The 27,951-nt window shown below is 38.9% G+C and overlaps 1 protein-coding gene across 6 annotated transcripts in view; it reads left to right on the forward strand.

Moving 5' to 3' along the window:
- Positions 1-27,951, forward strand: part of LOC112396007 (lysine-specific demethylase 6A-like) — a 164,745-nt gene that overhangs the window by 20,195 nt on the left and 116,599 nt on the right. For all 6 annotated transcript variants that reach the window (XR_003002486.1, XM_024739482.1, XM_024739489.1 and 3 more), the window contains exons 3-4: positions 5,369-5,477; positions 24,144-24,193. Coding sequence is in view for 5 of the 6 variants with exons in the window: in XM_024739482.1 (XP_024595250.1) it covers positions 5,369-5,477; positions 24,144-24,193 (159 nt within the window). In the remaining variant the exon portion in view is untranslated. The remainder of the gene's footprint in view (positions 1-5,368; positions 5,478-24,143; positions 24,194-27,951) is intronic.

The raw sequence follows: 27,951 nt of genomic DNA on the forward strand, positions 1-27,951 counted from the left end.
AATTTCTTTGTTTTTGTTTTTTGACAAAACTTCCTAAATCAGATTCTAATGAAGTTCTTTCGGCCTCTGGCTAACTTTAGTATGCTTCAAAGGGCTCCTGTAACATCCCAAAGAAAGATAGGTTTGTTCAGTATGTTAAATTACATGGGAAGAATTGTCAAATGAGTAATAAATCTTCATAGGTTGTACTGTATGGTAAATGTCACTAATATAGACCTTCTAGAAATTATGTAAAGTTCCTGAAATTAATATATGTTCTGGTATAATGTTATAATTTTAATCTTTATCTTAAAATGTTGTAAGTTACAGCAATTTGGATAAACAACTTTGCCAAGAAAAATTGTAATCATTTTTAACCTTGCCTCTTTAAGACCTTCATCATTCATAGGCATCTAAGGTAATGCTTTGCAAAAAACTGCCACATGTTCAAGAAGACTCGTAAAAAGGAAACTTTAACATATAAAAGTGTCTTATAGCCTTTAGATAATACCACTGGACTGGGTAACAAATGACAAAACTAATAGTAAACCTGATAATTTTATCCACATTAATGGGAATTAATTACATGGGAATAAATGAACTGATGAATATGATGTATATAACTTTATGACTTTGAGAAATATACTAACTTTAATCTTTATTTTCCAGAAAACATTTCCTCTTATAAAGTATTTCTTTGTGAACAAAGATTAAACATTTATCTTTTTCTCTCTGCCTGATCCTGCCAGAATTTGGCCTCTCCAGCTGGCTCTCCTGACTTGATATTTTATTGGAACTGGATTACAACTAGTTATGCTAATCATTGCTTTAATTTGTTCTTTGTTTCCAAATTGTTTGTGGTTTGTGTCTCCCTGATGCACTATGACTTTATTAATGTTACTAGCTGCTTTATTTATTTTTTTTTGTGCAGACTTTCTCTAGTTGCAGTGAGGAGGGGGGCTCTACTCTTCGTTGTGGTGTGCGGGCTTCTCATTGTGGTGGCTTCTCTTGTGGAGCACATGGGCTGTAGGTGCGTGGGCTTCAGTAGTTGTGGCTCATGGGCTCAGTAGTTGTGGCGCACAGTCTTAATTGCTCTGCGGCATGTGGGATCTTCCTGGACCAGAGCTCGAACCTGTGTCCCCTGCATTGGCAGGTGGATTCTTATCCACTGCACCTTAAGGGAAAGTCCCTAGCTGCATTACTTTTATCTTGTTTATTTTATAAGATTGTTGTCTCTTACAGTATGTAGTGTGTAACTAGGCCTCCATACAAAATAGATGATGGCTAACATCTTGAGGAAATAGCTTATATAGATTACATTTACAATGTAAAATAATTGTAATAGTGTGATTTCTAGGTATGGGAAGAAGCAACAAGGGATCATTTTAGACTATTTAGAGGATCCAGAGAATCTTTAAATATTGATAGGGCCTAATCCGAAAATTAGCACCTGGAGTGGCATATCAGCAATTTTTGCCTGACCTTGGATGAGCCTGCCAGTTGTGGGACAGAATTTCGTCATGAAATGTCTTCCAAATATTGGTCAAATTCCTAACCAAGCGGGGAAGATCTGAGGAATGGAATGCTCCCTGCCATATCAGTCATCAGCGATTGCAGCCCTCCATCGTGAGCCCATGAACCCTGAGGAAACTCAGGAAGAATACCTGCCATCTAGCAGCCATCAGACTGAAGCCATTCCCTCAGTTGAGCTGTGAGGAAACTCAGGATGTGAAAATATAGGATACAAGCCCCAGATAGCTGAGGTGTATATCAAAGGAATGATTTCAGTGAGCCCAGACTCTTGCATATTCCCATACGTAGAAAAGTGCTAAATTTCGTAACTTGAGATGCTGCCTCCTGGGTTTGAAGTCCTAAAAATATTCCTGCTGAATAAAACATAAATCTCAACTTTCAGGTTGTGAATATTGATTAAATAGACATTTTCCAAAGAGGAACAAAAGAAGACAAATCCCAACATTAGGAACAACTGGCACCAATGGTGGGCACTTTCAGAACGATCCATCTGACGAAGCAGTTAAAACGGTTGTCACCCCTTTTTCCACAATATTGTGGAATGGACATTGACATTGGGGAATTGTAACAGGGAAGAGCAAAATCAGAGTCCACTTCGGATATTTCTTTGACATTAACCTTTGCTTTTTGTTGCTTTTTTAACATAATCATACATAATGGCCTGCCTCAAGGAACCCTGCCTCTCTGCCTGAATGTTAAAACTAAAGTGCCTTTGTTCAGTTTATAGGGAGACAGTCTGACCCTGCGCACCTGTGAGTGGCTACAGAAAAGAAGAAATTAATAATACATTCCCTCCCCATGCTGGCCAAGCCAGGCAACACTAATGGCCTTTTTACTTTACTTCCTCATGTCCTTCCCTTCTCTGTTCTATAAAAGAAGCTGGCAAACAGACCCTGACAAGATGGTTTTTTGGGGACTCTAGTCTGCCATCTTCTTTGTCTGCTGGCTTTCCGAATAAAGTTGTATTCCTTGCCTCAACACCGGATCTCCCGTTTTATTGGCCTGTCCTCTGGCCAGCAGAGCGAACTTCGACTTGGTAACACGGGTAGCTGGAACATCAAAAGGTTATTGTTAATTAAAGAAAACCAGATATCCCAAGTTAAGGAATTCAGCGCTTTCAGAAAATACATACACTGCGCTCACTGGATTCATTTTTTTCATGTGCACCTCAGCTCTCTGGGGCCAGTATCCTGTATTTTCTTTCTTTCTTTTTTTAATGTTTATTCATTTTGCATACTTTGGGTCTTAGTTGTGGCATGCCTACTTCTTAGTTGCAGCAGATGAACTCTTAGTTGCGGCATTCATGCAGGATCTAGTTACCTGACCAGGAATCGAACCCACCCCCCCTGCATTGGGAGCACGGAGTCATACCCGCTGAATTACCAGGGAATGTTTCAGAGTCCACTGGTGACATTTTTGATTGGATTGTGGGAAGCTGACCTGTCTGTGCATTGTAGGAGGTTAATCAGAATATCTCCACACTTTGCCACATGCCCCTTGGAAAGAAGCAAGTCCCTACCCCCAACTCCATTCTTCTTGTAAAACCACTGCTGTCACCTTGTTCACCTTCATCTGCTTTGATATTTTATTTTGTCAGTATCATTTTTTACCACCAACAAACCATGTACATGTTTAAGGTCAAACAGACAAAAAGGATGGAAATTTGCTTGAGTTTTGTTTTAAATGGCTAATTATGTATAGTATACTTTTTTTTTTTTTTTTTTTTGCGGTACGCGGGCCTCTCACTGTTGTGGCCTCTCCCGCTGCGGAGCACAGGCTCCGGATGCGCAGGCTCAGCGGCCATGGCTCACAGGCCCAGACGCTCTGCGGCATGTGGGATCTTCCCGTTCCGGGGGCACGAACCCGTGTCCCCCGCATCGGCAGGCAGACTCTCAACCACTGCGCCACCAGGGAAGCCCTAGTCTACATTTTTAATTCGTCTTTTGACTTCAAATAGTATTACTACAAAATCAAGTGTCTCTTGTAGCTTACTATTCTAGCATCAATGGGATATATCTCTATTTACTTATATTCCTTTAAACAGAGTTCAAGTGTCTAGTATCAGAAATTATAACACATTAAAAAATGTAGGCGTTTTAGTGTTACTGAACTAGACTTGGGTCTGACACCAGTTTGTGGTGAAGGAAAGTTCAGCCTTTATTTATTTATTTTTTTTGCGGTACGCAGGCCTCTCACTGTTGCGGCCTCTCCCGTTGCGGAGCACAGGTTCCGGACACGCAGGCTCAGTGGCCGTGGCTCACAGGCCTAGCCGCTCCGCGCCATGTGGGAACTTCCCAGTCCGGAGCACGAACCCGTGTCCCCTGCATCGGCAGGCGGACTCTCAACCACTGCGTCACCTGGGAAGCCCTAGAAAAGAGTTTTATTCAAGCCAAACTGAGAACTCTAGCACAGGTGCCAGGGTAGCCTCTCAGTAGGTCTGAGGAACTGTTCCTTGAAGCATGGTTTTCAGCACAGTCTTACACCTTATCAGAACATGGAACATATATCAAACATGACAGGGTTACATTCCTTCCAGATTTCAAAAGAGATGGATACAGCTGGACAGCATGACCTTGGGAAGTGAACCTTCCCAAGGAGTGTTAACATGGACAGTATAAGAAGGGAGTTTTTTATCCTTATCTTTGAACATAAAGTTCTTTATGTTAATGGTTAAACCAGATGTGCTATGTGTGTTCGATAGGTAGTAGATCAGGCTGTTTTAGTTCACACAAAGTTTAGGCCGAATCATCTAAAAGCCAGAATGACTTCCCCATATCTTTTTTTTTATTTCGTCTATGCCACTCAACTTTGCAGGATCTCAGTTCCCCGACAAGGGATTGAACCCGGGACATGGCAGTGAAAGTGTGGAAACCTAACCACTGGACCACCAGGGAACTCCCCTCCATATCTTAATACATGAAAAAGTTTCCCATCATTAGTGACAACTCTGCAGAACACTGTTCTTTATGATGTTTTTAATAAATCATTTCTTATTTTGCAGACTTCTGAAGTTAAAAAAAAAGGGGGATTCTTTAAGTGTTACTTTTTTCTCTAATAAAAGTGTGAGAGGTGTCTATAGGTATTGGGGTGGGATAATATTCAAGTTAGTATGTTTGAAATATATGAGGAGCATTAGTAAGAAAACAATTGACATATATTCCAGAAAGAATACACTAAATTGTGTATGGTGGTCTAAAAGCCAGCGTTTCTTTGCCAAGATAGCTGATTAGTACTGACGGTAGCTACTGTTGAGCAACTTGGTTCAATAGACATGTTGTGAAGCACAACATTTTAATGTCTTTTGTGATTTTTAAATTTTATAACAACTGTATTAGAAATAGTAAAAAGAAACATGAAATTAAATAATATATTTTATTTAATGGTTAACATAAAATTGTTAGTGAATATTTTACTCTTTTGTATGTAGTCTTTGTAATCTGTTGTATAGTTTACAATTACAGCACATCTCAATTTGGACTTGCTACATTTCAAATGTTCAAAAATCACATATAGTTATTAGCTCCCTAAATTCAAGAAAGTTCTTTGTGTTTGTTTGAGAGTAGTTTCGTTATGTGAACAAAACTCAAAGGGAGCTCCTAAGTTATCTTATTTGGCAGGTTTTAGTCCCCCTTTTTTCATATGGGAGAGCACTTTGATCATCAGCAGGGCTCCGTTAATACGTAATTAGAAAGCTGTTTCTTCTACTTTATGAGAAAAATTGAGTCCTGTGTCTGTGGTAGAGCTGACACTGATTGTTTTGATTTCTCAGGTAATCTCATGGGGTGTATATGTATTCTCAGAAAGGATACAGTTAGGATTTTACCTTTTTCTTAATACTTATATTTTTCATTTCTAGGCTGTTCGCTGCTACGAATCTTTAATCTTAAAAGCTGAAGGAAAAATGGAGTCTGAATTCTTTTGTCAGTTAGGTCACTTCAACCTCTTATTGGAAGATTATCCAAAAGGTAATCTTTTTCTATTTTAAAATTTCTGCTTAATTTATGTTTGTCTGATATAAAAATGTAATTGCTTTTACTTTTTTTCTTTTACTTTTTATCAAGGCACTTAGAACTGTTGTTTAGTTTCTTCTAAGCTCAAACAAAACAAGCAATGAGAAACAAAATAGAGTAGATGGAAATGTGAAGATTTTATGTAATTCCATGTAAATATTCAATAAATTTGATCATTCTGTAAAATTCATAACAACATACACGTGCGTTGCTGCTGTGCTTGCCTTTGTGAAAACCTGTGTTTAAAACCTTATCACAGAAAGAGATGTCATTTGATATTTTCATCTATAAATTCAGATGTGGAACTTTTCGGAAGAGTAACCCTGGCGTGTTTTCCAACACCATCAAGCAATTTTCCAGTTGTCACTGTTCTCCTATAAATTTTACTCAATTTTGACACTATTTATCTGGAGGTAAAACAGATCCCACAGGTAAAGGACTCAGTCCCATGTGACTGCCCCTCTTTAGAAACCAGTTGTGTCAGGGTTGTCACATGTCCTACTGATGATCCAGCTGTAAATCAGAGTTTCCCAAACCCTCTCCTTGAATTTGAATTATTTGTTAAAGTGACTCATAGAGCTCAGGGAAACATTTACCAATTTACTATAAGGGATATTGTAAAGGATACAAATGAACAGCTAAATGATGAGGTACATAGATAAGGTCTGGAAGTTTCCTGAGCTTAGGAACTTATTTCCCCGAGGAATTGGATGCATCAAATCTCAGTTTCCAGGAATTTATTATAGAGCTTAATCTGCAGGCTTTCTCCTACCTACCTGCCTCATCCTGAGGATACCTAAGGGCTCGCTGTTAAGTCATCTCATTAGCATTAAGTGAATCAAAAGTGGCTCTTAAGAGCCACTCTTCACTCAGGACATTCCAAGTATTTTAGGAGCTCTCTATCACGAGACCTTAGGCCAAATATACTTTTTATTGTTCTAAAACACAAACAGCATTTCTCATTTTTGTTCTTGAGTTTTAAAAAATTTTCCATTTAAGTTAGGAAATATTTGAAAATCTGACATTTATTCATGGCATTAGATGGTAATACTGATAATCTTCTCTAAGTTTGAGCTGTTGACTGAAAAAATGTACAACCAAAACGTTGAAAGTTATGTTTTATTTGGTTGAAGAAACTGAGGACTTAAGCCTGGGACACAGCATCTCAGATAACTCTGAGAGATTGCTCCACAGAGAAAAGGTGGGGAGCCCAGGTGTATAGGAGTTTCTGCAGCAAAGAACAGGTAGTCGGAACATCAAAAGATTACTGATTTTTTTTTTGTTTTTTTAAAATACGGATAACATATATTTTCTTTCTTTATTTTTTGTGTTTTTTTGGCTGTGCCCGGGCTTTCTCTAGTTGTGGAAAGAGGGGGGGCTACTCTTCCTTGCGGTACGTGGGCTTCTCATTGTGGTGACTTCTCATTGTGGAGCACATGCTGTAGGTGTGCAGTGAACATTGTGGTACATGACCCTTTTTGAATTATGGTGTTCTCAGGGTATATGCCCTATCGTGTGATTGCTGGGTCGTATGGTAGTTCTATTTTTAGTTTTCTAAGGAACCTCCATACTGTTCTCCATAGTGGCTATATCAATTTACATTCCCACCCATAGTGAAAGAGTGTTCCCTTTTCTCCACACCCTCTCCTGCATTTACTGTTTGTAGATTTTTTTTTTTTTTGCGGTACGCGGGCCTCTCACTGTTGTGGCCTCTCCCGTTGCAGAGCACAGGCTCCAGACGCGCAGGCTCAGCGGCCATGGCTCACAGGCCCAGCCGCTCCGCGGCATGTGGGATCTTCCCAGACCGGGGCATGAACCCGTCTCCCCTGCATCGGCAGGCAGACTCTCAACCACAGCGCCACCAGGGAAGCCCCTGTTTGTAGATTTTTTGATGATGGCCATTATAACCAGTGTGAGGTGATACCTCATTGTAGTGTTGATTTGCATTCTCTAATAATTACTGATGTTGAGCATCTTTTCATGTGTTTGTTGGCAATCTGTATACGTTCTTTGGAGAAACGTCTATTTAGGTCTTCCACCCATTTATGAATTGGGTTTTTTGTTTTTTTGTTATTGAGCTGCATGAGCTGCTTCTATATTTTGGAGATTAGTCCTTTGTCAGTTGCTTCATTTGCAAATATTTTCTCCCATTCTGAGGATTCTTTTCATTTTGTTGGCAATGGAGTGGTTTCCGTTGCTGTGCACAACTTTAAGTTTCATTAGGTCCCACTTGTTTATTTTTGTTTTAATGTCCATTTCTCTAGGAGGTGGGTCAAAAAGGACCTTGCTGTGATTTACGTCATAGTGTTCTGTCTGTGTTTTCCTCTTAAGAGTTTTACAGTGTTTGGCCTTACATTTAGGTCTTTAATCCGTTTTGAGTTTACTTTTTTGAATGGTGTTATGAAGTGTTCTAATTTAATTATTTTACATGTAGTTGTCCAGTTTTCCCAGCACCACTTATCGAAGAGACTGTCTTTTCTCCATTGTATACTCTTGCCTCCTTTTTCAAAGGTAAGGAGAACATAATTGTTTGGTTTTATCTCTGGGCTTTCAACACTGTTCTATTGATCTGTATTTCTGTTTTTGTGCCAGTACCATACTGTCTTCATTACTGTATCTTTGTAGTATAATCTGAAGTCAGGGAACCTGATTCCTCCAGCTCTGTTTGTCTTTCTCAAGATTTTTTTGGCTATTTGGAGTCTTTTGTGTTTCCATACGAATTGTGAAATTTTTTGTTCTAGTTCTGTGAAAAATGCCACTGGTAGTTTGATAGGGATTGCATTGAATCTATAGGTTGCTTTGGGTAGTATAGTCATTTTGTCATTTTCACAATGTTGATTCTTCCTATCCAGGAACATGGTATATCGCTTCATTTGTTTGTATGATCTTTAATTTCTTTCATCAGGGTCTTATAGTTTTATGCATACAGAAAACTGTATGCAGTTTGTTTCTTTTTTTTTTTTTTTTTGCGATACGCAGGCCTCTCACTGTTGTGGCCTCTCCCCTTGTGGAGCACAGGCTCCGGACATGCAGGCCCAGCAGCCATGGCTCACGGACCCAGCCACTCCACGGCATGTGGGATCTTCCTGGAGCGGGCACGAACTCATGTCCCCTACATCGGCAGGCGGACTCTCAACCACTGCACCACCAGGGAAGCCCTGCAGTTTGTTTCTTTAGGTAGGTTTATTCCTAGGTATTTTATTCTTTTTGTTGCAGTGGTAAATGGGAGTGTTTCCTTAATTCTCTTTTCAGATTTTTCATCGTTAGTGTATAGGAATGCAAGAGAATTCTCTGCATCAATTTTGTATCCTGCTAGTTTACCAAATTCATGGATTAGCTCTAGTAGTTTTCTGGTAGCATCTTTAGGATTCTCTATGTATAGTATCATGTCATCTGCAACAGTGACAATTTTACCTCTACTTTTCTGATTTGGATTCCTTTTTGTACTTTTTCTTCTCTGATTGCTGTGGCTAAAACTTCCAAAAGTTTGTTGAATAATAATGGTGAGAGTGGGCAACCTTTTCTTGTTCCTGATCTTAGAGGAAATTGTTTCAGTTTTTCACTACTGAGAACTATGTTGCCTGTGGGTTTGTCACATATGGCCTTTATTATGTTGAGGTAGGTTCTCTATGGCTACTTTCTGGTGAACTTTTATCATAAATGGGTTTTGAATTTTGTCAAAAGTTTTTTCTGCATCTATTGAGATGATCATGTGATTTTCATCTTTCAGTTTGTTAATATGGTGTATCACATTGATTGATTTGCATATATTGAAGAATCCTTGCATTCCTGGGATAAACCCCACTTGATCATGGTGTATAATCCTTTTAATGTGTTTTTGGATTCTGTTTGCTCATATTTTATTGAGGATTTTTGCATCTATGTTCGTCAGTGATATTGGCCTATATTTTTTGTTTTTGTGACATCTTTGTCGGGTTTTGGTATCAGGGTGTTGGTGGCTTTGTACAATGAGTTTTCGAGTGTTCCTCCCTCTGCTATATTTTGGAAGAGTTTGAGGAGGAAACTTGTTAGCTGTTCTGCAAATGTTTGATAGAATTCGTCTGTTAAGCCATCTGGTCCTGGGCTTTTGTTTGTTGGAAGACTTTTAATCACAGTTTCAATTTCTGTGCTTGTGATTGGTGTGTTTACATTTTCTGTTTCTTTTGGTTCAGTTTTGGAAGGTCGTGGTTTTCTAAGAATTTTTCCATTTCTTCCATGTTGTCCATTTTATTGGCATATGGTTGCTTATATTAATCTCTCACGATCGTCTGTAATTCTGCTGTGTCAAATTTTACTTCTCCCTTTCCATTTCTAATTATGTTGATCTGAGTAGTCTTCTTTTTTTTCTTTTTTAAAAATATTAATTAAATTTCGGCTGCATTGGGTTTTTGTTGCTGTCCGCGGACTTTCTCTAGGTGCGACAAGCGGAAGCTACTCTTCTTTGCCGTGCTCGGGCTTCACATTGCGGTGGCTTCTCTGGTTGCGGATCATGGACTCTAGGTGCATGGGCTTCAGTAGTTGTGGCACGTGGGCTCAGTAGTTGTGGTGCACGTGCTTAGTTGCTCCTCGACATGTGGGATCTTCTTGGACCATGGCTCGAACCGATGTCTTCTGCGTTGGCAGGCACATTCTTAACCACTGTGCCATCAGAGAAGTCCCTCCTTTTTTTAGTGATGAGTCTGGCTAATCGTTTGTCAATTTTGTTTATCTTAAAGAACCAGATTCTAGTTTTATTGATCTTTGCTATTGATCCTTTCATTTCTTTTTCATTTTTTTTTGATGTTATCTTTATGATTTCTTTCCTTCTGCTAACTTGGTTTGTTTTGTTCTTCTTTCTGTAATTGCTTTAGGTGTAAGGTAGGTTGTTTATTTGAGATGTTTCTTGTTTCTTCAGGTATGATTGTATTGCTGTAAGCTTCCTGCTTAGAACTGCTTTTGTTGCATCCCATAAGTTTTGGGTTGTCGTGTTTTCATTGTCATTTGTTTCTAGGTATTTTTTGATTTCCTCTTTGATTTCTTCAGTGATCTGTTGCTTATTTAGTAGCGTATTGTTTGGCCTGCATGTGTGTGTATTTTTTACAGTTTTCTTCCTGTAATTGAAATGTAGTTTCACAGCATTGTTTTTGGAAAAGATTTGTTACAATTTGAGCTTTCTTAAAGTTACCAAGGCTTGATTTGTGACCCAAGATGTGATCTATCCTGGAGAATGTTCCATGAGTGCTTGAGAAGAAAGTATATTCTGTTGGTTTTGGATGGAATGTCCCATAAATATCAGTTAAGTCCTTCTGGTGTAATGAGTCATTTAAAGCTTGTGGTTCCTTATTTATTTTCATTTTGGATGTTCTGTGAAAGTGGGGTGTTAAAGTTCTCTAACATTATTATGTTACTGTCAATTTTCCCTTTTATGGCTCTTAGTTAGCATTAGCCTTATGTATTGAGGTGTGCCTATCTTGTGTGCCTAAGTATTTACAATTGTTATATCTTCTTGGATTGATTCTTTGATCATTATGTAGTGTCCTTCTTTGTTGTAATAGTCTTGATTTTAAAGTCTATTTTGTGTGATATGAGAATTGGTACTCCAGCTTTCTTTTGATTTCCACTTGCATGGTATACCTTTTTCCATCCCCTCACTTTCAGTCTGTATGTGTCCCTAGGTCTGAAGTGGGTCTCTTGTAGACAGCATATATACGGGTCTTGTTCTTGTATCCATTTAGCCAGTCCTTTAGTTTTGGTTGGAGAATTTAATCCATTTACGCTGAAGGTAATTATCGATATGTATGTTCCTATTACCATTTTCTTAATTGTTTTGGGTTTGGTTTATGTAGGTCTTTGTGTGTTTCTTGCCTTGAGAAGTTTCTTTAGCATTTGGTTTAAAGCTGGTTTGGTGGTGGTGAATTCTCTTAACTTTTGCTTGTCTATACAGGTTTTAATTTCTCCATGAAGTCTGAATGAGATCCTTGCTGCGTATAGTAATATCCTGTATGGGACTCTGTCCGCTTCCTGGACTTGATTGACTATTTCCTTTCCCATGTTTGGGAAGTTTTCAACTATAATCCTTCAAATATTTTCTCAGATCCTTTTGTTTTCTCTTCTTTTTCTGGGACTACTGTAATTTGGATGTTGGTGTGTTTAATGTTGTTCCAGAGGTCTCTAGGCTGTCCCCCGTTCTTTTTATTCTTTTTTCTGCTCTGCAGTAGTTATTTCCACTGTTTTATCTTCCAGGTCACTTACTCCTTCTGCCTCAGTTATTCTATTGACTCCTTCTAGCGAATTTTTAATCTCATTTACTGTGTTTTTTATCATTGTTCGTTTGCTATTTAGTTCTTCTAGGTTCTTGTTAAACATTTCTTGTATTTTCTCCATTTTATTTACAAGACTTTAGATCATTTTTACTATCATTACTCTGAATTCTTTTTGAGATAGGCTGTGTATTTCATCTTCATTTGTTAGGTCTGGTGAGTTTTTACCTGCTCCTTCATCTGCCGCATATTTCTCTTCTCATTTTGTTTAACTTACTGTGTTTGGGGTCTCCTTTTCACAGGCTGCAGGTTCGTAGTTCCCGTTGTCTTTGGTGTCTGCCCCAAGTGGGTGAGGTTGTTTTCAGTGGCTTGTGTAGGCTTCCTGATGAAGGGGACTGGTGCCTGTGTTCTGGTCACTGGGGCTGGATCTTGTCTTTCTGGGGTGCAGGGCCATGTCCAGTGATGTGTTTTGGGGTGTCTGTGAACTTCGTATCATTTTAGGCAGCTTCTCTGCTAGTGGGTGGGGTTGTTCTTTTGTATTGCTAGTTGTTTGGCATGGGGCATCCAACACTATGAGTTTGCTGGCTGTTGGGTGGAGCTGGGTTTTAGCATTGAGACAGAGATCTTTGGGACAGCTCTTGCCGATTGACATTATGTGGGGCCAGGAGGTCTCTTGTGGTCCACTGTCCTGAATGTCCAGAACAAAAGCCTGACACCATGCTGGAGCACCAAGACCCTGTCAGTCACAGGGCTGGATCCACATGAAAGGAGAAAGGAATAGAAAATGCTTTCTCAGAAGTAAAAGCCTCAGTGTTGGCCTCCTGGCTGGGTCTCTGTTATGACATAATCTGATGGCATGTCCAGAGCATTCGTCTCCTCTGACGGGCTTCCTGGAGTGTTGCCATAGTCTGCCCTGCAACAGCAGCCACCTCCTCATTCTATTTTTTTGTTGTGTTCCATGACAGTGAATTCCACCATTCTGTCTTCCAGTTCGCTTGTCCCTTCTTCTGCGGCATTTATTCTGGTATTGATTCTTTCTAGTGTATTTTTCATTTCGGTAATTGTATTGTTCATCTCTGTTTGTTTGTTCTTTAATTGTTCTAGGTGTTAGTTCTTTAATCCTTCTAGGTCTTTGCTAACATTTCTTGCATCTTCTCGATCTTTTCCTCCATTCTTTTTCTGATGTCCTGGATTGTCCTTTCTCTTATTATTTTGAATTCTTTTTCTGGAAGGTTGCCTGTGTCCACTTCATTTAGTTGTTTTTCTGGTGTTTTATCTTGTTTCTTCACCTGGTACATAGTTCTCTGTCCTTTCATTTTGTCTGTCTTCCTGTGAATGTAGTTTTTGTTCCACAGGCTGCAGGATTGTAGTTCTTCTTGCTTCTGCTGTCTGCCCTCTGGTGGATGAGGCTATCTAAGGGCTTGTGTAAGTTTCTTGATGGGAGGGACTGGTGGTGGGTAGAGCTGACTGTTGCTCTGGTGGGCAAAGCTCAGTAAAACCTTAATCTGCTTGACTGTTGACGGGTGGGGCTGGGTTCCCTCCCTCTTGGTTGGTTGGCCTGAGGCAACCCAACACTGGAGCCTACCTGGGCTCTTTGGTGGGGCTAATGACAGACTCTGGGAGGGCTCACGCCAAGGAGCCAAGGAGTACTTTCCAGAACTTCTGCTGCCAGTGTCCTTGTCCCCGTGGTGAGCCACAGCTTTCCCCCCACCTCCCGCCTCTGCAGGAGACCCTCCAAAACTAGCAGGTAGGTCTGGTTCAGTCTCCTATGGGGTCACTGCTCCTTCCCCTGGGTCCCGATGCACACTCTACTTTGTGTGTGCCCTCCAGGAGTGGAGTCTCTGTTTCCCCCAGTCCTGCCGAAGTCCTGCAGTCATATTCCGCTACCTTCAAAGTCTGATTCTTTGGGAATTCCTCCTCCCATTGCTAGACCCCCAGGTTGGGAAGCCTGACGTGGGGCTCAGAACCTTCACTCCAGTGGGTGTACTTCTGTGGTATAAGTGTGCTCCAGTTTGTGAGTCACCCACCCAGCAGTCATGGGATTTGATTTTATTGTGATTGCACCCCTCCCAGCATCTCATTGTGGCTTCTCCTTTGTCTTTGGATGCAGTTGATGTTTTTTTTTGAGTTCCAGTGTCTTCCTGTTGATTGTTCAAGCAGTTAGTTGTGATTCCGGTGCTCTTGCAAGAGGGCGTGAGTGCGTGTCCTTCTCCTCCACCATCTGGCCCGAGGACTTAATGAAGCTCAGCTTCTTTATGTTTCATCATAGAAAGAATTCAGTGAGAGACAAAGTGATAGGAAGCAATGGTTTTATTTAGAGAGGTACACATTCCATAGACAGAATGCAGTCCTTCTCAAAAGGTAAGAATGACCTTGGCAGAAACACACTCCACAGACAGTGTGGGCCATCTCAGATGGCGAGAGGCCCTGAAATACCAGTTTTAGGTTTTAATAATTGAACCAAGACTGTAGTGTCAGGTGATGTTTGCTGTGTTTACTTAAGAACTTTCTTCTAGGAATATTTTTTTTCTCTCAAGGTCACAAGTTTGAAAAGATGTTTTATCAATTTGTTTTTTTCTATAATTTTGGCATGTCAAAAGCGCTTGATCCTGGCCATTTAATAGCTCAGACAAGGTTCGCAAGCACTGGCTCCATTTCCATTGTACATGAAGAGAGCTGGAGTTCCAGTGAGCAGCTGTCCGTCAGTGAGCTGGTTGTCCTTTGTGGCACCGTTTCTGTTTGGGAGCCCAAGTCAGATGTGATGTGAACAACTTTCTGAGGACAGTGTGATGGATCAGCTCCTTCTGAGTCTAGCTCCCCAAGGAGTACCCTTGGATATGGTTCAAGTGTTCTATATGTGTTGGTTTCTCTCTCCAACAGTCTAAAACTGCTGTGGGTGCTCAGAGCACTAGGTGATCAGCCTTATTGTACATGTGCCCTTGTGTTTGTGTCTCCCCCCACCCCCTCCCCGAATTTACTTAGTGGTTGTAGTTGGATCTCCTGTAGGACCAGTACATGGCAGAGGATTGATCCTCAGACACTTCTGCTAGATTCTCAGTTAGCTGAGAACTCCTTGTGGTCAGAAGGAGCAAAAGTCTCTGTTATTTTGAGCAGAGCAGGGTCAGTCTGTCATTTCACCAGCAAACAGTTCAGACCACATATGTATAATCTTTCCAATTTAAGACAGATTTTAAAAAAAGGCCGGCCAACCCAGCTCACTTTACAGTTTCCCCTGTGTCCCTGCCCAGGAAATGTACTGGTATCATACCCCTTAGGACTCCAAGTCCCAGGAAAACCAATGCGAATAAAATTCGGGACATCATTTAAAGCAATGATGTTTGGATATCAGGAGAACTCACTAAAGCACCTAAGGAATACTGAGAATGGGGGTGGGGCATAGGGCCTGTGCTGGTACCAAGCGCTGGTTCAGGGTAGACTCCAGGTGTCCCATCTCTGTTATTTTGCCAGCTACACCAAGGAAATATTGATGAAACTTTAATTAATAACCAAATAAAGAAGAGAAACAAATAATTTTATGTGAGGCAAATCGAGGATTATAACCCAGGAGACAGACACTCTGAGAAGTGTTCTATTAGAGGTCGAAGGCAGAGTCAATACATTTTCAAGACAAAGGAGACAAAGGATCATATATCACATGACATGCTGACATTTTACATAAAGTTCACCAAGGATGTGTAGTCTAGGTAAGCACATATAAAGGTAGCAGCAAGTTACCATGGACCCCTACAGAGTTGGAAAGAGCACTATTATTTAAGTTACATTTGCTAACATTTGAAGACTAAGAAGACTGGAAAAAAATTAACCTTGTGGTTCAGCAGGCACTCCAGTCTTTAAGAATTCAGTCTGGTTAATGTGTAATGCAGGTTGAACCCTGCATTTTAGGGATAGAGGGAGGAGGTCCAGATGGACACACAGAGAGAATTTTATGTTTAAATTCTCTTGCCCTGCCTTAAAATATAAATTTTATTTGATCAGTGACATACCTTGGTCTGATTTTTTTTTGTTATTTTTCTTTTTCTCTTATTTTGTGGTACGCGGGCCTCTCACTGTTGTGGCCTCTCTCGTTGCGGAGCACAGGCTCCGGACGCACAGGCTCAGTAGCCATGGCTCACGGGCCCAGCTGCTCCAAACTCCCTTTGTAGAAGTTTCACTTCTGAGCCCCTAAAACAATGCTTATCAAATTTCAGAGTGTATCAGAAACCTACAGTGTGTTAAACACCAATTGATGGGATCCAGCCCCAGATTTTCTCACTCACTGATGTCTGAGATAGGGCCTGAGGATGTGGATTTCCTAGTGGAATTGGTAACTGAGTCATCTGGGATTAAACTTGGAGAACCCTTGTCCTAGAAGTTAAATTTTTAGCTTAGCATTTTTTTTCTTTTATAAATTTATTTATTTATTTTTGGCTGCACTGGGTCTCCGTTCTGCGTGTGGGCTTTCTCTAGTTGTGGCGAGCAGGGGCTACTCTTCGTTGCGGTGCGTGGGCTTCTCATTGCGGTGGCTTCTCTTGTTGCAGAGCACGGGCTCTACGCACACGGGCTTCAGTAGTTGGGGCACGCAGGCTCAGTAGTTGTGGCTCACGGGCTCTAGAGCGCAGCCTAGAGTGGCACATGGACTTAGTTGCTCCGCGGCATGTGGGATCTTCCTGGACCAGGGCTCGAACCCGTGTCCCCTGCATTGGCAGGCAGATTCTTAACCACTGTGCCACCAGGGAATCCCTTTAGCTTAGCATTTAAAGTGTATCTTTAACTCTTAATTTCTCAGCTTGATACTTTCTTTCCTTTAGGCCCTTAAAAATTCTCTAAATTTTGAACTCTTTTAAAATCAGAAAATTGATTATGTTACTTCAGCTTAGGTTATTTTTAGTAATGAATACTTATTGTCCATGCTTTGCTTTAATAATACTGTACTAGTTTTGTTACGGAGTGCAAACAACTTCTACTTGCCACACAACAGGCCATTAAATTGGGAGATGAGCTGGTAGGGCAAGGGGTAATGACTTTATTCGGAAAGCCAGCAGACCAAGAAGATGGTAGACTAATATCCTAGAGCAGGGGTCCCCAGTCCCCAATCAGTAGAGGGAGTGACGCTTCATCTGCCGCTCGCCATCCCTCACATTACTGCCTGACCACCCCCACCCACCCCTGCCCTGTCCATGAAAAAATTGTCTTCCACGAAACTGGTCCCTGGTGCCAAAAAGGTTAGGCACCACTGTCCTAGAGAACCATCTTACCCCAGTCAGAATTCAGGCTTCTTTTATACTAAAAGAGGAAGGGAGTGGCTGTTTGTTGCATACTTTTCGGTATCGGAATCCTTTGTTCTTATAGTTGTCCACTCAGGTCAGGTCATGATGTTCCTGTAAACCTCCAGCAAAAAATATGTTATTCTCTGTTCTGCAACTTTTTATTTCTATGTGAATGGAAAAGTGTTATACTCTTAAAGGTCAGAGCCTTGAGAATAGGCTATCCTCTATATTTCAGGCTATGGGCCTGAATTTAACTCAAAGCAAAAGCAATAGAATACAGAGATTAAAATAAAAAATATCTAATATGGAGTCAGAATTGTTCTTTTCCTATTACAGTTTTATGCAGTAGTATAGTATATACCTTTCTTTGTCATTTAAGTCTGTACTTAGTATGTTTCATGGTTCTCTGCTATTGATAATTGTACTAAAAACAAAAATTTTTAAAGTTTAGCTAAGCAATATATTAGGGAAATTCAGTACTGACATTAATATGTTGTCATAAAAAGGTATAAAATATGCTGGTGATGTTACTGACCATAGTTCTTGGACTTTGTATCTATAGAAATTTGTAAGAGGTTAGAAGAGAAATTAAGGCAAAGTTTTATTGGGACTCAGTACTGCAGCGGCGGGGAGAGCAGAAACAAGTTAACAGGTTCCGTGGCTTACTCCCTTAGGGGGCTAAGCTGGTCCCTTAAGTGGGGTGAGGGTAGGGGCAGATCTAGGGGTCAGGTCAGAGGGGTGGCTTGGGTGGTCTGCTCACTCCCTTTGTTGGTGCTGTTTGCAGGAATTTGTGCACAGTACCGTTTTTTCTCCTGGCACCTTGTGGTAGGTGGTTTTTGGTCTTTTTGTAACTTGTTCATAATTTGCCCCAACTGTACATGTGCACAGTTATTTTTAGTCCCTTATTGTTGCTCAGGTAGAGGAGCAAGCACTGCAGTAAAGGGTCCCAGTACCCAGCCTGTCTCAGTGATATACTTTGTTTCTAATTTGTTTTGGTGCCTGCAGTGGTTTTAAGTTCATATTCAGCTTTATATGCTTCACTGACTAGAACTGTTGAACACTGATTGATTATGTATGCCCACGGGCACAGAGAGATGTTCTTTCAGAAGGATAATTTTTAATAATTGTTTTGAATCATGTATCAACTTACTCATTAAATATTAGATACAAAAATTTGGTCTGTATTTGATACTTTGGCTTGATTTGATTTTTATTTGCATTTTTCATTTATAGTTTTACAAAAAAGTTAGTTGTGTCTTTTAGAATTACTTCTCTTTTTTTTTTTTGCGGTATGCAGGCCTCTCACTGTTGCAGCCTCTCCCGTTGCGGAGCACAGGCTCCAGACACGCAGGCTCAGGGCCCGTTCCGCTCTGTGGCATGTGGGATCTTCCCGGACCGGGGCACGAACCCGTGTCCCCTGCATCGGCAGGCAGACTCTCAACCACTGCGCCACCACGGAAGCTCTAAAGTTATTTCTTTTTAAACCATCCTTTAGGGACTTACCTGGCAGTCAGGTGGTTGAGACTTTGCCTTTCAATGCAGCGGGGTGTGGGTTCAATTCCTGGTCTGGGAGCTAAGCTTCCATATGTCTTGGGGCCAAAAAAGCGAAAGCCTGAAACAGAAGCAATATTGTAACCAATTCAATAAAGACTTAAAATAATTAATGAACTATCCTTTATTAAAAGTACCATGAGTGATCTGTGTATTTAGCATTTTTCTCTTTCACCTAAGAAGTTTGGAGGCAAGTAGTACAGTTCTGATACGTTGACGCCACAGAATTATCAGAGACCTGGGCTTTGTTTTCTGTTAGGATGATTTTAGACAATGTTTTGAGTTTGAACTTTGTTAATTTAGCATGACACACTTGAGATTTCTTCATGTTATTGGGTGTATTGATATTTACTTGGTATTGCTGAACAATATTCTGTAGTCTGGATGTTCGACAGTTTGTGTACCCCAACACCCATTGAAGGAAGTTTGGCAGTTGTGGAAAAAGTGCCTAAAATTTTTACATACCGGTTTTTGTATGAATTTAAGTTTTAATTTCACTTAGGAGTGAATTTCTGGGTCAGTGCATTGCTGGTAAGTTTATTATAACTTTACAACAAATTGCAAGTTTATGAGAATCATGGTTGCTCTTTATCTTTGTGAGAACTTGTTATTGTTAGTATGATTCATTTCCATAATGATGGTGAACATCTTTTTCTGTGCTTATTTGCTGTCTTAGTCTGTGATGTTTTTCTTTTATTATTACACTTTTTGTTTTATATGTTTTATTATTGAGTTTTGAGAGTTATTTATATAGTATTGTGGGTACAACTCATTTGTCAGGTACTTGATTTTTGCTTTCTTAGAGCTAACAACCTCCTCTTAATTACTTAATATAAAAAAGTTTACATTGTTTTCAACAATAGTGTTAGTTTTTAACTTTTCTAACCTCTTTTCCTTGTAAATTCAGTCATTTTGGGATAGCCACTGAGTTCTGTGTTCTATAACATAGAACCTCTGCCTCATTTTTCCAGGGCTGGAGTGTGGGATAAATGGCCTTGTTCTTTTGGAATGATCCTCTGATATAGTAGCAGGTGTTAGACAGGTACCTTGCCTCTCCTGACATGGAGTTTCCCTCCATGTATTATATAGGTAAGGGCAATTAGAGAACATAGTTTTCTCTGCTGTTTGTGCATTGGAGCCTCCATCCCATGAATGTGAGCTTGTAGAGCAAAGTCATTTGCACTTGCTTGGAATATAGCTTCTGCAACACGTTGATGAGCTGGAGAAAGATTGACAGCCTGTCTCCTTAAAGGGAGATATCTAAACTTTAAAATGGGAACTTGGGCAAGAGGCAACTCCATGTGCAGATTTTCATAGTGACATAAAGTTTTCATCTCCTTTGGGTAAAAAGTATGATTGCTGGATCATATGATAGCAGTATGTGTAAGTTTTGTAAGAAACCGCCAAACTGTTTTCCATTGGCTGTACCATTTTTGCGTTCCCTAGGAATGAATGAGAGTTTCTGTTCCACAGCCTCGCCATTATTTGGTATGGTCAGTGTTTTTGATTTTGGCCTTTCTAAATAAGTATATAGCTTTAATTTGCATTTCCCTGATGACATTATGTAAAGCATCTTTTCTTATGATTTTTTACCCTCTGTATCTCTTCTTTGGTGGGGTGTTTGTTAAGTTCTCTGGTGCATTTTTTATCAGGCTGTTTTCCCATGGTTGAGTTTCAAGAGTTCTTTGTGTGTTTTTTAAATACGATAAATGTATTGTTTTTCTGACCAAAGTGCATTGATTTTTAAATCTTCTTAAAGTGCTATGAAAAAAAATTCAAGAAAATAAGATACAAATGGGAAATTTAACCATTAGATTTCGTCTCCTTTGTACTAACCCTATGCTTAGTCTGGAAAACAAAGAAAATAGCTTTGAAGTAAAACTAAAATGCTAACTAAAAAATTTGACCATAAATCTAAGTACATGCATTTCAAGGTTCCACTGCTAGGAATTTTGTTAAGATCAGTTTAATCATTAATAACACTATATAATAGAGCATAAGGAATACATGTCCAGGGTGTGATGCTTGCCCCTTACCCTCAGATTTATGTCAGAATAAAGGTGATAATTCTGCCAGGTCCCCGCAGTGCCTCCATCCCAATCCCTGGAAGCAAAGACTGTGCCCTGTCACACAACTTTGTACAAGTTGCAGTAAAACGAAGCCTAAGTTTTCTTACTTTTCTATCGGAAATGGTCAGTTATTTGATAAATACTCAAACACTTATGGGAATTCATTTCATGAGTTAGTTTACCAAACTCATTGTGCTGGAACTGACCCCATGAAAAGTTCTTTTGGAATTTGGCCTACAACTTAATATGCTGGGAATTGAAAACCTCCAAGAGAAAAAGACGCAGGGAATCCCTAATCCAAGCATGTTGTAATTACTAAGGGATAGACATACTATCCCTTAAAGTTTTGGTCACAGAAGGCACAAACTATAAACTAATAAAAGGGATATTCTTTTTGAGTAACAACAAAAACTAGCTAATGCCCTTTTTTGTTTTGTGAGCACCGTAACTAAGATGAAGTTAGACTCAAATTTACTGTCTACTCCTGTGACCCTCCCCCTCCAAAAAAAAGATTAAAAATTTAATTTGTCTTATTACGTACTTTCCAGCCATTAATTGAGATGTAATTATACATCTCGATTACATTAATTGAGATGTAAAAAACGGGTTGTGATAGCAGCTATCAAAGCAGTATTTTCAAGCATTATTTAAAGGATGCTTTCAGGTTTAGAGTTAGCCTTCTTTGTCAGAAATCTTCACAGCTTCATCAAAAACTTCAACAGATTTAGAAGCATCTATTTTCTTGACTTTCCCCATTTCTTTATATGTCATTAATTGGCTTTGTTAACTGAAGATAGGTTTGAATTATCTTTTTCGAGCTCTTTCTGTTGTCATCATTCCTATCCACTACTTTTCCCGTCTCAAGACATCATTCAATACAGTTCTTATTATTACAGTCAAAAAACAAAAAATACATTAACCTTACTATCCATGTATCCATGGTCTTTTTTTTTTTTTTTTTTTAATAAACATTTTCTGCAGTTTGAAAATATGCCTCAGTGTATTTTTTTTGCTTTGGTCATTTTCCCTGCTTGGTGTTCTCTGAGCTTCCTGAATCTATAGTCTATTGTCTCACATTAATTTGGGGGAAATTCTCATTCATTATTGTTCCAAATAATTCCTGTGCTCTCTTCCTTTATCTTTTGATAGTATAGTATTTCTTTTTTTGTTAGGATAGTAACACATTTGTTAAACCTTTGCTAGTTGTCCCACAGCCTTGGATATTATGTTCTTTTCCCCCCCAATCTTCCCTTTTTAGGGGTTTTTGAGGATTATTTTGATAAATCCTCTATCTCAGATACCGTTTCCTTAGCAGTATCTATCTAATCTACTGCGACTCGCATAATTTTTGTTATAGTGTTTTTGATCTTTAGCATTTCTACTTGAAATTGTTGGCCTTCTATATCTCTGTTTACATTGTTTTTCCATTCTTGTATGCTCTCTACTTTATATATTACATATCCTTAGCATATTAGTTGTACTTGTTTTAAATTTCCTGATGTGATAATTCCAACATCAGTGCCACATCTGTTTCTGATGCTTGCTGTGCCCCTTGCTTCTTTCTATCTATCTCTCTCTTTTTTTTAAAATTTTGGTGTGCCTTGTAATTTTTTCTTGGTATCGCGACATGATGTACCATGTCGAGTTAAAAAGAACTGCTGTAAATAGGCCTTTAGTAATGGGGTAGCAAGGTGTTAGGGGAGGGAAAAGTGTTCTGTAGTCTTATGATTAGGTCTCAGTCTTTTTAGTTAGCCTGTGCCTTTGCAAAGTGAATTGCATCAGAATTTCTCAGTTTTCTTCCTTCTAGGTTGGATAGGATGACTGGAGTGGGCTGGAATTGATTATTTTTCTTACTTTCCGGATTGTTACGACCAGAATGCTCTGGGGTATTTAAAAATTGTTCTTTTTCCCATTCTTTGGCCAGAAGCTTGTGGAGCTTTTTCTCAGGTTAACATGTGGCAATATTACTGGGCCCCTAGAATAAAGTCTTGGAGTATTGTGGGGCTCCTTCTTTACCTGGGAGCCCTGGATGTTTAAATCTCAGGCATGTCTGCCATGAACTTTTGTACCCTGACACTTGTTTCTAGGGTTGATTCTCTCCGTGAGTGTCTGCTTTGGTAATCTGTGGCTTCTTGTGTTAGCCTTGCTCTGCTCCTTCAAATTTTTTTGTAAAAACAAATATTTTAGTCAGTCAGTTCTCAGATGTATTGTATGCAGTGATTCTCATATATAGCAGTGTCTTTTAACCACACATTTGGTTATCTTGAAATTATTATAATTTTATGATAATACTTGAAAAAGCAAGTTTTTCTCATTAAGTCTTGTTTTCTCTTAACTCTAGTTATTTTCATGAAAGTATATTAGATGTTTTTGGCTTTATTGAGAAAATGTCTGAAATTCATAAAAATGATTGTTGAAGATATGAAAATCCTCAGTGTTACAATACTTGTGTACAATTTGCTCTTCCTTTCGTGTAGTGTAATATTCTTATTTTACTTTGACTTTAAGGCAGTGTTCATTCCTAAGTGTATTTCATTCTAAACCTTGTCCCTTGGGAACTTTAACAAATAGTTCAAAGACATTCTTATTCCTTTGGAATCATGATGGAGTTTCCTGTTGTTCTTAGTTTTAAAGAATGTCCCCACTAATTCTGATGTGCTTATCTTAGCAGTTTCCAACCTTTTTGACACCAGGGACTGGTTTCGTGGATTTTTCCACGGATGGGGGGTGGGATGGTGGGGTAGCAGTGGTTGCAGATGGTTCATGTGGTAATGTGAGCGATGGGGAGTGGCACGTGAAGCTTTGCTTGCTTTCCTGCCGCTCACCTCCTGCTGTATGGCCCAGTTCCTAACAGGCCAACTGTACTAGTTCACAGCCCAGGGGTTGGGGAGCCCTGGCTTATGTGACTTCCTATTTACCTTTTTGCCTTATGTGCCTTTTTTTTTAGGCTGACAGGAACTTCTTTATGTGATTCCAGACTTTTTTGCCTTTAGATGGTTAGGGAGTGTGGGAATAACCATCTTGGAATTATATTGAAGCTAGTAGCCTAAGATGATATTGATTATGTGAAAGAAAGCACCAGAAACAAGGGTTTATTACAGCTCAGGTTTTATCTTTCTGGAAAGTGTTGGATTTTGAGAAAATGCATTATAGTGTGTAAAAACAGACTTAGAAAATTTTCATGACATTTGTTTGATGAGGGAGATCAAGTGAATTAAAGTAAGTGCCAAGGTTTTACATTTTTCTAAGTGCAAGGATGAGATTTGATGATGGTTTATATACCTGGTCTCCTGTAGGTTATTTATTTTTCCATTATAATTATTATTTCCATAGGTGATTAACTTGGTAGGGCATAAACTTTAAATTGTTCGCTGTTTATATAACTGTTTGTGGAAAGGCAGGAATGATGGGCAGCTTGTATTAAAATATTAAAATCTGTGTTGTGGATTTTTAAATAGGACATAATTGGACTAATAACTGTTTTCCCTTTTTCAGCATTATCTGCTTATCAGAGATACTACAGTTTACAGTCTGACTACTGGAAGGTTAGTGCACCTTTAAATGCCAATTTTGTTATTTTGGGGCAAATTATATGAAATACTAATTCTAAGTAGGGAACATGGAAAGGGGGAGAAAGGTATTTTGTGCCAGCTGTTTTTTGTGAAGTATATTGTTCGTAATTAGTATTTTTCTGACTAATTAAAAAGACATTCTAAGTGTGATACTTTAATAACAAAATCAAGTAAAAAAAATCTGTTCCTTTTTTAAAAGTGTGTAGTTGGGAATAGATGAAGGATGCATAATGGTGATTTTAAAGATGAGTGAATCAGGCTAAAAGGCTATGGTTGTATCTCTGAGGAGAATTAAAGTTATCCATGTTAGAAAATCTATCTAAGTAAGAATGGAGTGTAAGGATAAATTATCCACTGTGTTATCTTAATTTAAGCAGTAAAGTTTAACTAGCTAGCAGATTAATCTTTCAATGCATATGTGCTTTCAAGTATGATACAGATAGCTAAATAATAGATTGCTTTTCAAAACAAATTTATCTTATAATAGGATATAACCTATAATATCTGTTCTATATATCACTTCTATGAGAATTAGTTATAGGTAGTGTTATGTTACCTGCAAAGAAATTTTAGGTTACCCAAGGAGTTTGAAAACCCATGTGTTGACCCCTAATGTAACTGAAATTGTTGCTGGCTTTTGTGAAGTACTTGGAGTGGAAAGAAACAGTTAAGTATGAAGGTTTATTTAATCCAGAAACATTCACATAAGTTTATTTAGATTCACTACTATTCTTTTTTTATAACAGTATTATAGAAGTATAATTCATCTACCATAGAATACACCCATTTGAAGGGTACAATTTAATGATTTTTAATATATTCACAAAGTTTGTGTATCCTTTACCACCTTTGATTTTAGACTATTTAAAATATTTTTATCATACAATAATTAGAACAAGTATTCTCTCTCAGTCCCCCATGATCCCTTTCTTAAGAAAGTGTTCATTTACTTTGTGTTTCTGTATGTTTGTCTAGTCTGGACTCCTTTTTTCACTTATTGTTTTCAAGGTTTGTGTCTGCTGTAGCATGTATCAGTAGTAGTACTTCATTCCTTTTTAGAACTATAAATTACAATTTATGGATATTAATTTTATTTATTCTGTCGGTTGATGGACATTTGCTGTCTCTTCTCCTTGGCTATGAATCATGCTGATCTGAGCATTTGTGTCCCTGTTTTTGTTTGAAGACATATTTTCATTCCTTTTGGAAGTATACCTCAGAGTTGAATTTTGCTGTGCTGTTAACTTTTTGATGATCTGTTAAACTAATTTCTAGAGTGATTCCACCATGTTACATTCTGACACTCATTGTAGGAGGACCTAATTTTCTCCACATTCTTGCCAACATTTGTTCTGTCTTTTCTAAATTCCACCATCCTAATGGATGTAACATGTTTTCTCACTTTAGTTTTCATTATCATTGCCCTTATGACTAACAGTGTTAGAACATCTTCTTGTTTGTTTGTTGGACATTGGTGTTTGTTTGTTTTGAGAAATGTCTATTCAGATTCTTTGCCCCTTTTAAATTGAATTGCAATATTATTTATATATCTAGTTGACTTGCTGATGTTTTCTTATTCTCTAGGTTGTCTGTTTTTCATGTTTAATAGAGTTCTTTGAGGCACAAAAGTTTTGTTATGAATTCCCATATAGCTTTTTTTTCTTTTGTTGCTTGTACTGTATATCCAGTACCAATCCAAGTCATAAAGTTTTATCCACATTCTTCTTTTAAAGATTTTGTAGTTTTAGCTCTAACTCTTATGTTCTTGATCATTTTAAGTTAATTTTTTTGTGTGTGGTGTAAGGTAAGGTTTCAACTTTATTGTTTTGCATGTGGATATGTAGTTGTCCTAGCAGTGTTTGTTGAAAAGAAAATTCTTTCCCCAACTGGATGATCTTGACACTGTTGTCACCAGTCTTGGCCACAAATCTGTTGGTTTATTTCTAGACTTTCTGTTCAAAGAAACGGAAAACAGTTTATTTCTAAACTTTTTGTTCTGTTGATCTTTTATGCCTGTTTTTGTGTTGGTACCACACATTACAAACTATTTCTTTTAAACTACTTGTATCTTTGAATGTAAATTTTGTCTTGTGGATAACATATAGTTGAACCATATTTTATTATAAATAGAATTATTTTCATAATTTCACTTTACTTTTAATTTTTAAAAAATATTTATTTATTTATTTTTTGGCCATGTCGGGTCTTAGTTGTGGCATGCGGGATCTTTCATTGTGGTGTGTGGGCTTCTCTTTGGTTGTGGAATGTGGGCTCCAGAGCGTGTGGGCTCTGTAGCCGCAGCACGTGGGCTCCCTAGTTGCATCACGTGGGCTCCACAGTGTGTGGGCTCAGTAGTTACAGGACGCAGGCTTAGTTGCCCTGCAGAATGTGGGATCTTAGTTCCCCGACTAGGGATCGATCCTGTGTCCCTTGCATTGGGAAGCAGACTCCCAACCACTGGATCACCAGGGAAGTTCATCACTTGACACTTATTTCTATCTTTTTAAACATTTATTTATTTAACTTATTTATTTTATTTTATTTATCTTCGTTGCTGCGCACGGGCTTTCTCTAGTTACGGCGAGCAGGGGCTATTCTCTCGTTGCAGTGCACGGGGCTTCTCATTGCGGTGGCTTCTCTTGTTATGGAGCAGGGGCTTCAGGCGTGCGGGCCTCAGTAGTTGAGGCTTACGGGCTCTAGAGCGCAGGCTCAGTAGTTGTGGCACATGAGGGCTATTGTAAATAGAGCGGCAGGTGGATTCTTAACTGCTGCACTACCAGGGAAGCCCTCTTAGCTATCTTTTATCAAGTTGAAGTTTCTTTCTAATTTTACTCAGTTATGTTTTTTTAATCATGAAAAGGTGATGTGTTTGGTCAAATTTCTTTTTTTTTTTTTTTTTTTATTGCTGGGTTGGGTCTTCGTTTCTGTGTGAGCGCTTTCTCTAGTTGTGGTAAGTGGGGGCCACTCTTCATCGCGGTGCGCGGGCCTCTCACTATTGCGGCCTCTCTTGTTGCAGAGCACAGGCTCCAGACGCGCAGGCCAGTAGTTGTGGCTCACAGGCGTAGTTGCTCCGCGGCACGTGGGATCCTCCCAGACCAGGGCTTGAACCCGTGTCCCCTGCATTAGCAGGCAGATTGTCAGCCACTGCGCCAGCAGGGAAGCCCAGGAATGTATTCTTTAATTTCCACATTTTTTTCTGATATTATTTTTTAAAATTTCATTTTGTTTTGTCCAAAGAACATACTTCATATTATTTCAATTCATCTTTTACTCAGATTTATTTTGCAGCATAATATTTGTTCTATTTTGGAGAATGTTTAATGTGTATGAGAGGAATATGTATATTCTGTTTTTATTTGAAGTATTCTCTAAATATTGGTTAAGTTTGGTGGGTTAAAGTTTTGTTTAAGCTATCTATTCCCTCTTTGTGTTCTTTCTCTCTGGTGATTCCATCTATATTGAATATGAGATAGAGCCTCCAGTTACTGATGAATTGCTTATTTTGGGGGTCATTTTTATAGGTTTTGTTGTCATATGTTTTGTTGGATGCATGTATCAGAGTTGCTATGTATTTTTGATGGATAAATTATTTTATTTAAATTTTTCTTCCAACTTTATGGAGACATAATTGACCTGTGCATGTATCACTATGTCTTTAAGGTGTATATAGCGTGTTGATGTGATACATTTATACACAAAGCATTTGAAACTGTAGCGTTAGCCAACATTTC

The sequence above is a fragment of the Neophocaena asiaeorientalis genome, unplaced genomic scaffold, assembly GCF_003031525.2.
Source record: "Neophocaena asiaeorientalis asiaeorientalis breed wild unplaced genomic scaffold, Neophocaena_asiaeorientalis_V1.1 scaffold855, whole genome shotgun sequence".
Lineage (NCBI taxonomy): Eukaryota > Metazoa > Chordata > Mammalia > Artiodactyla > Phocoenidae > Neophocaena > Neophocaena asiaeorientalis.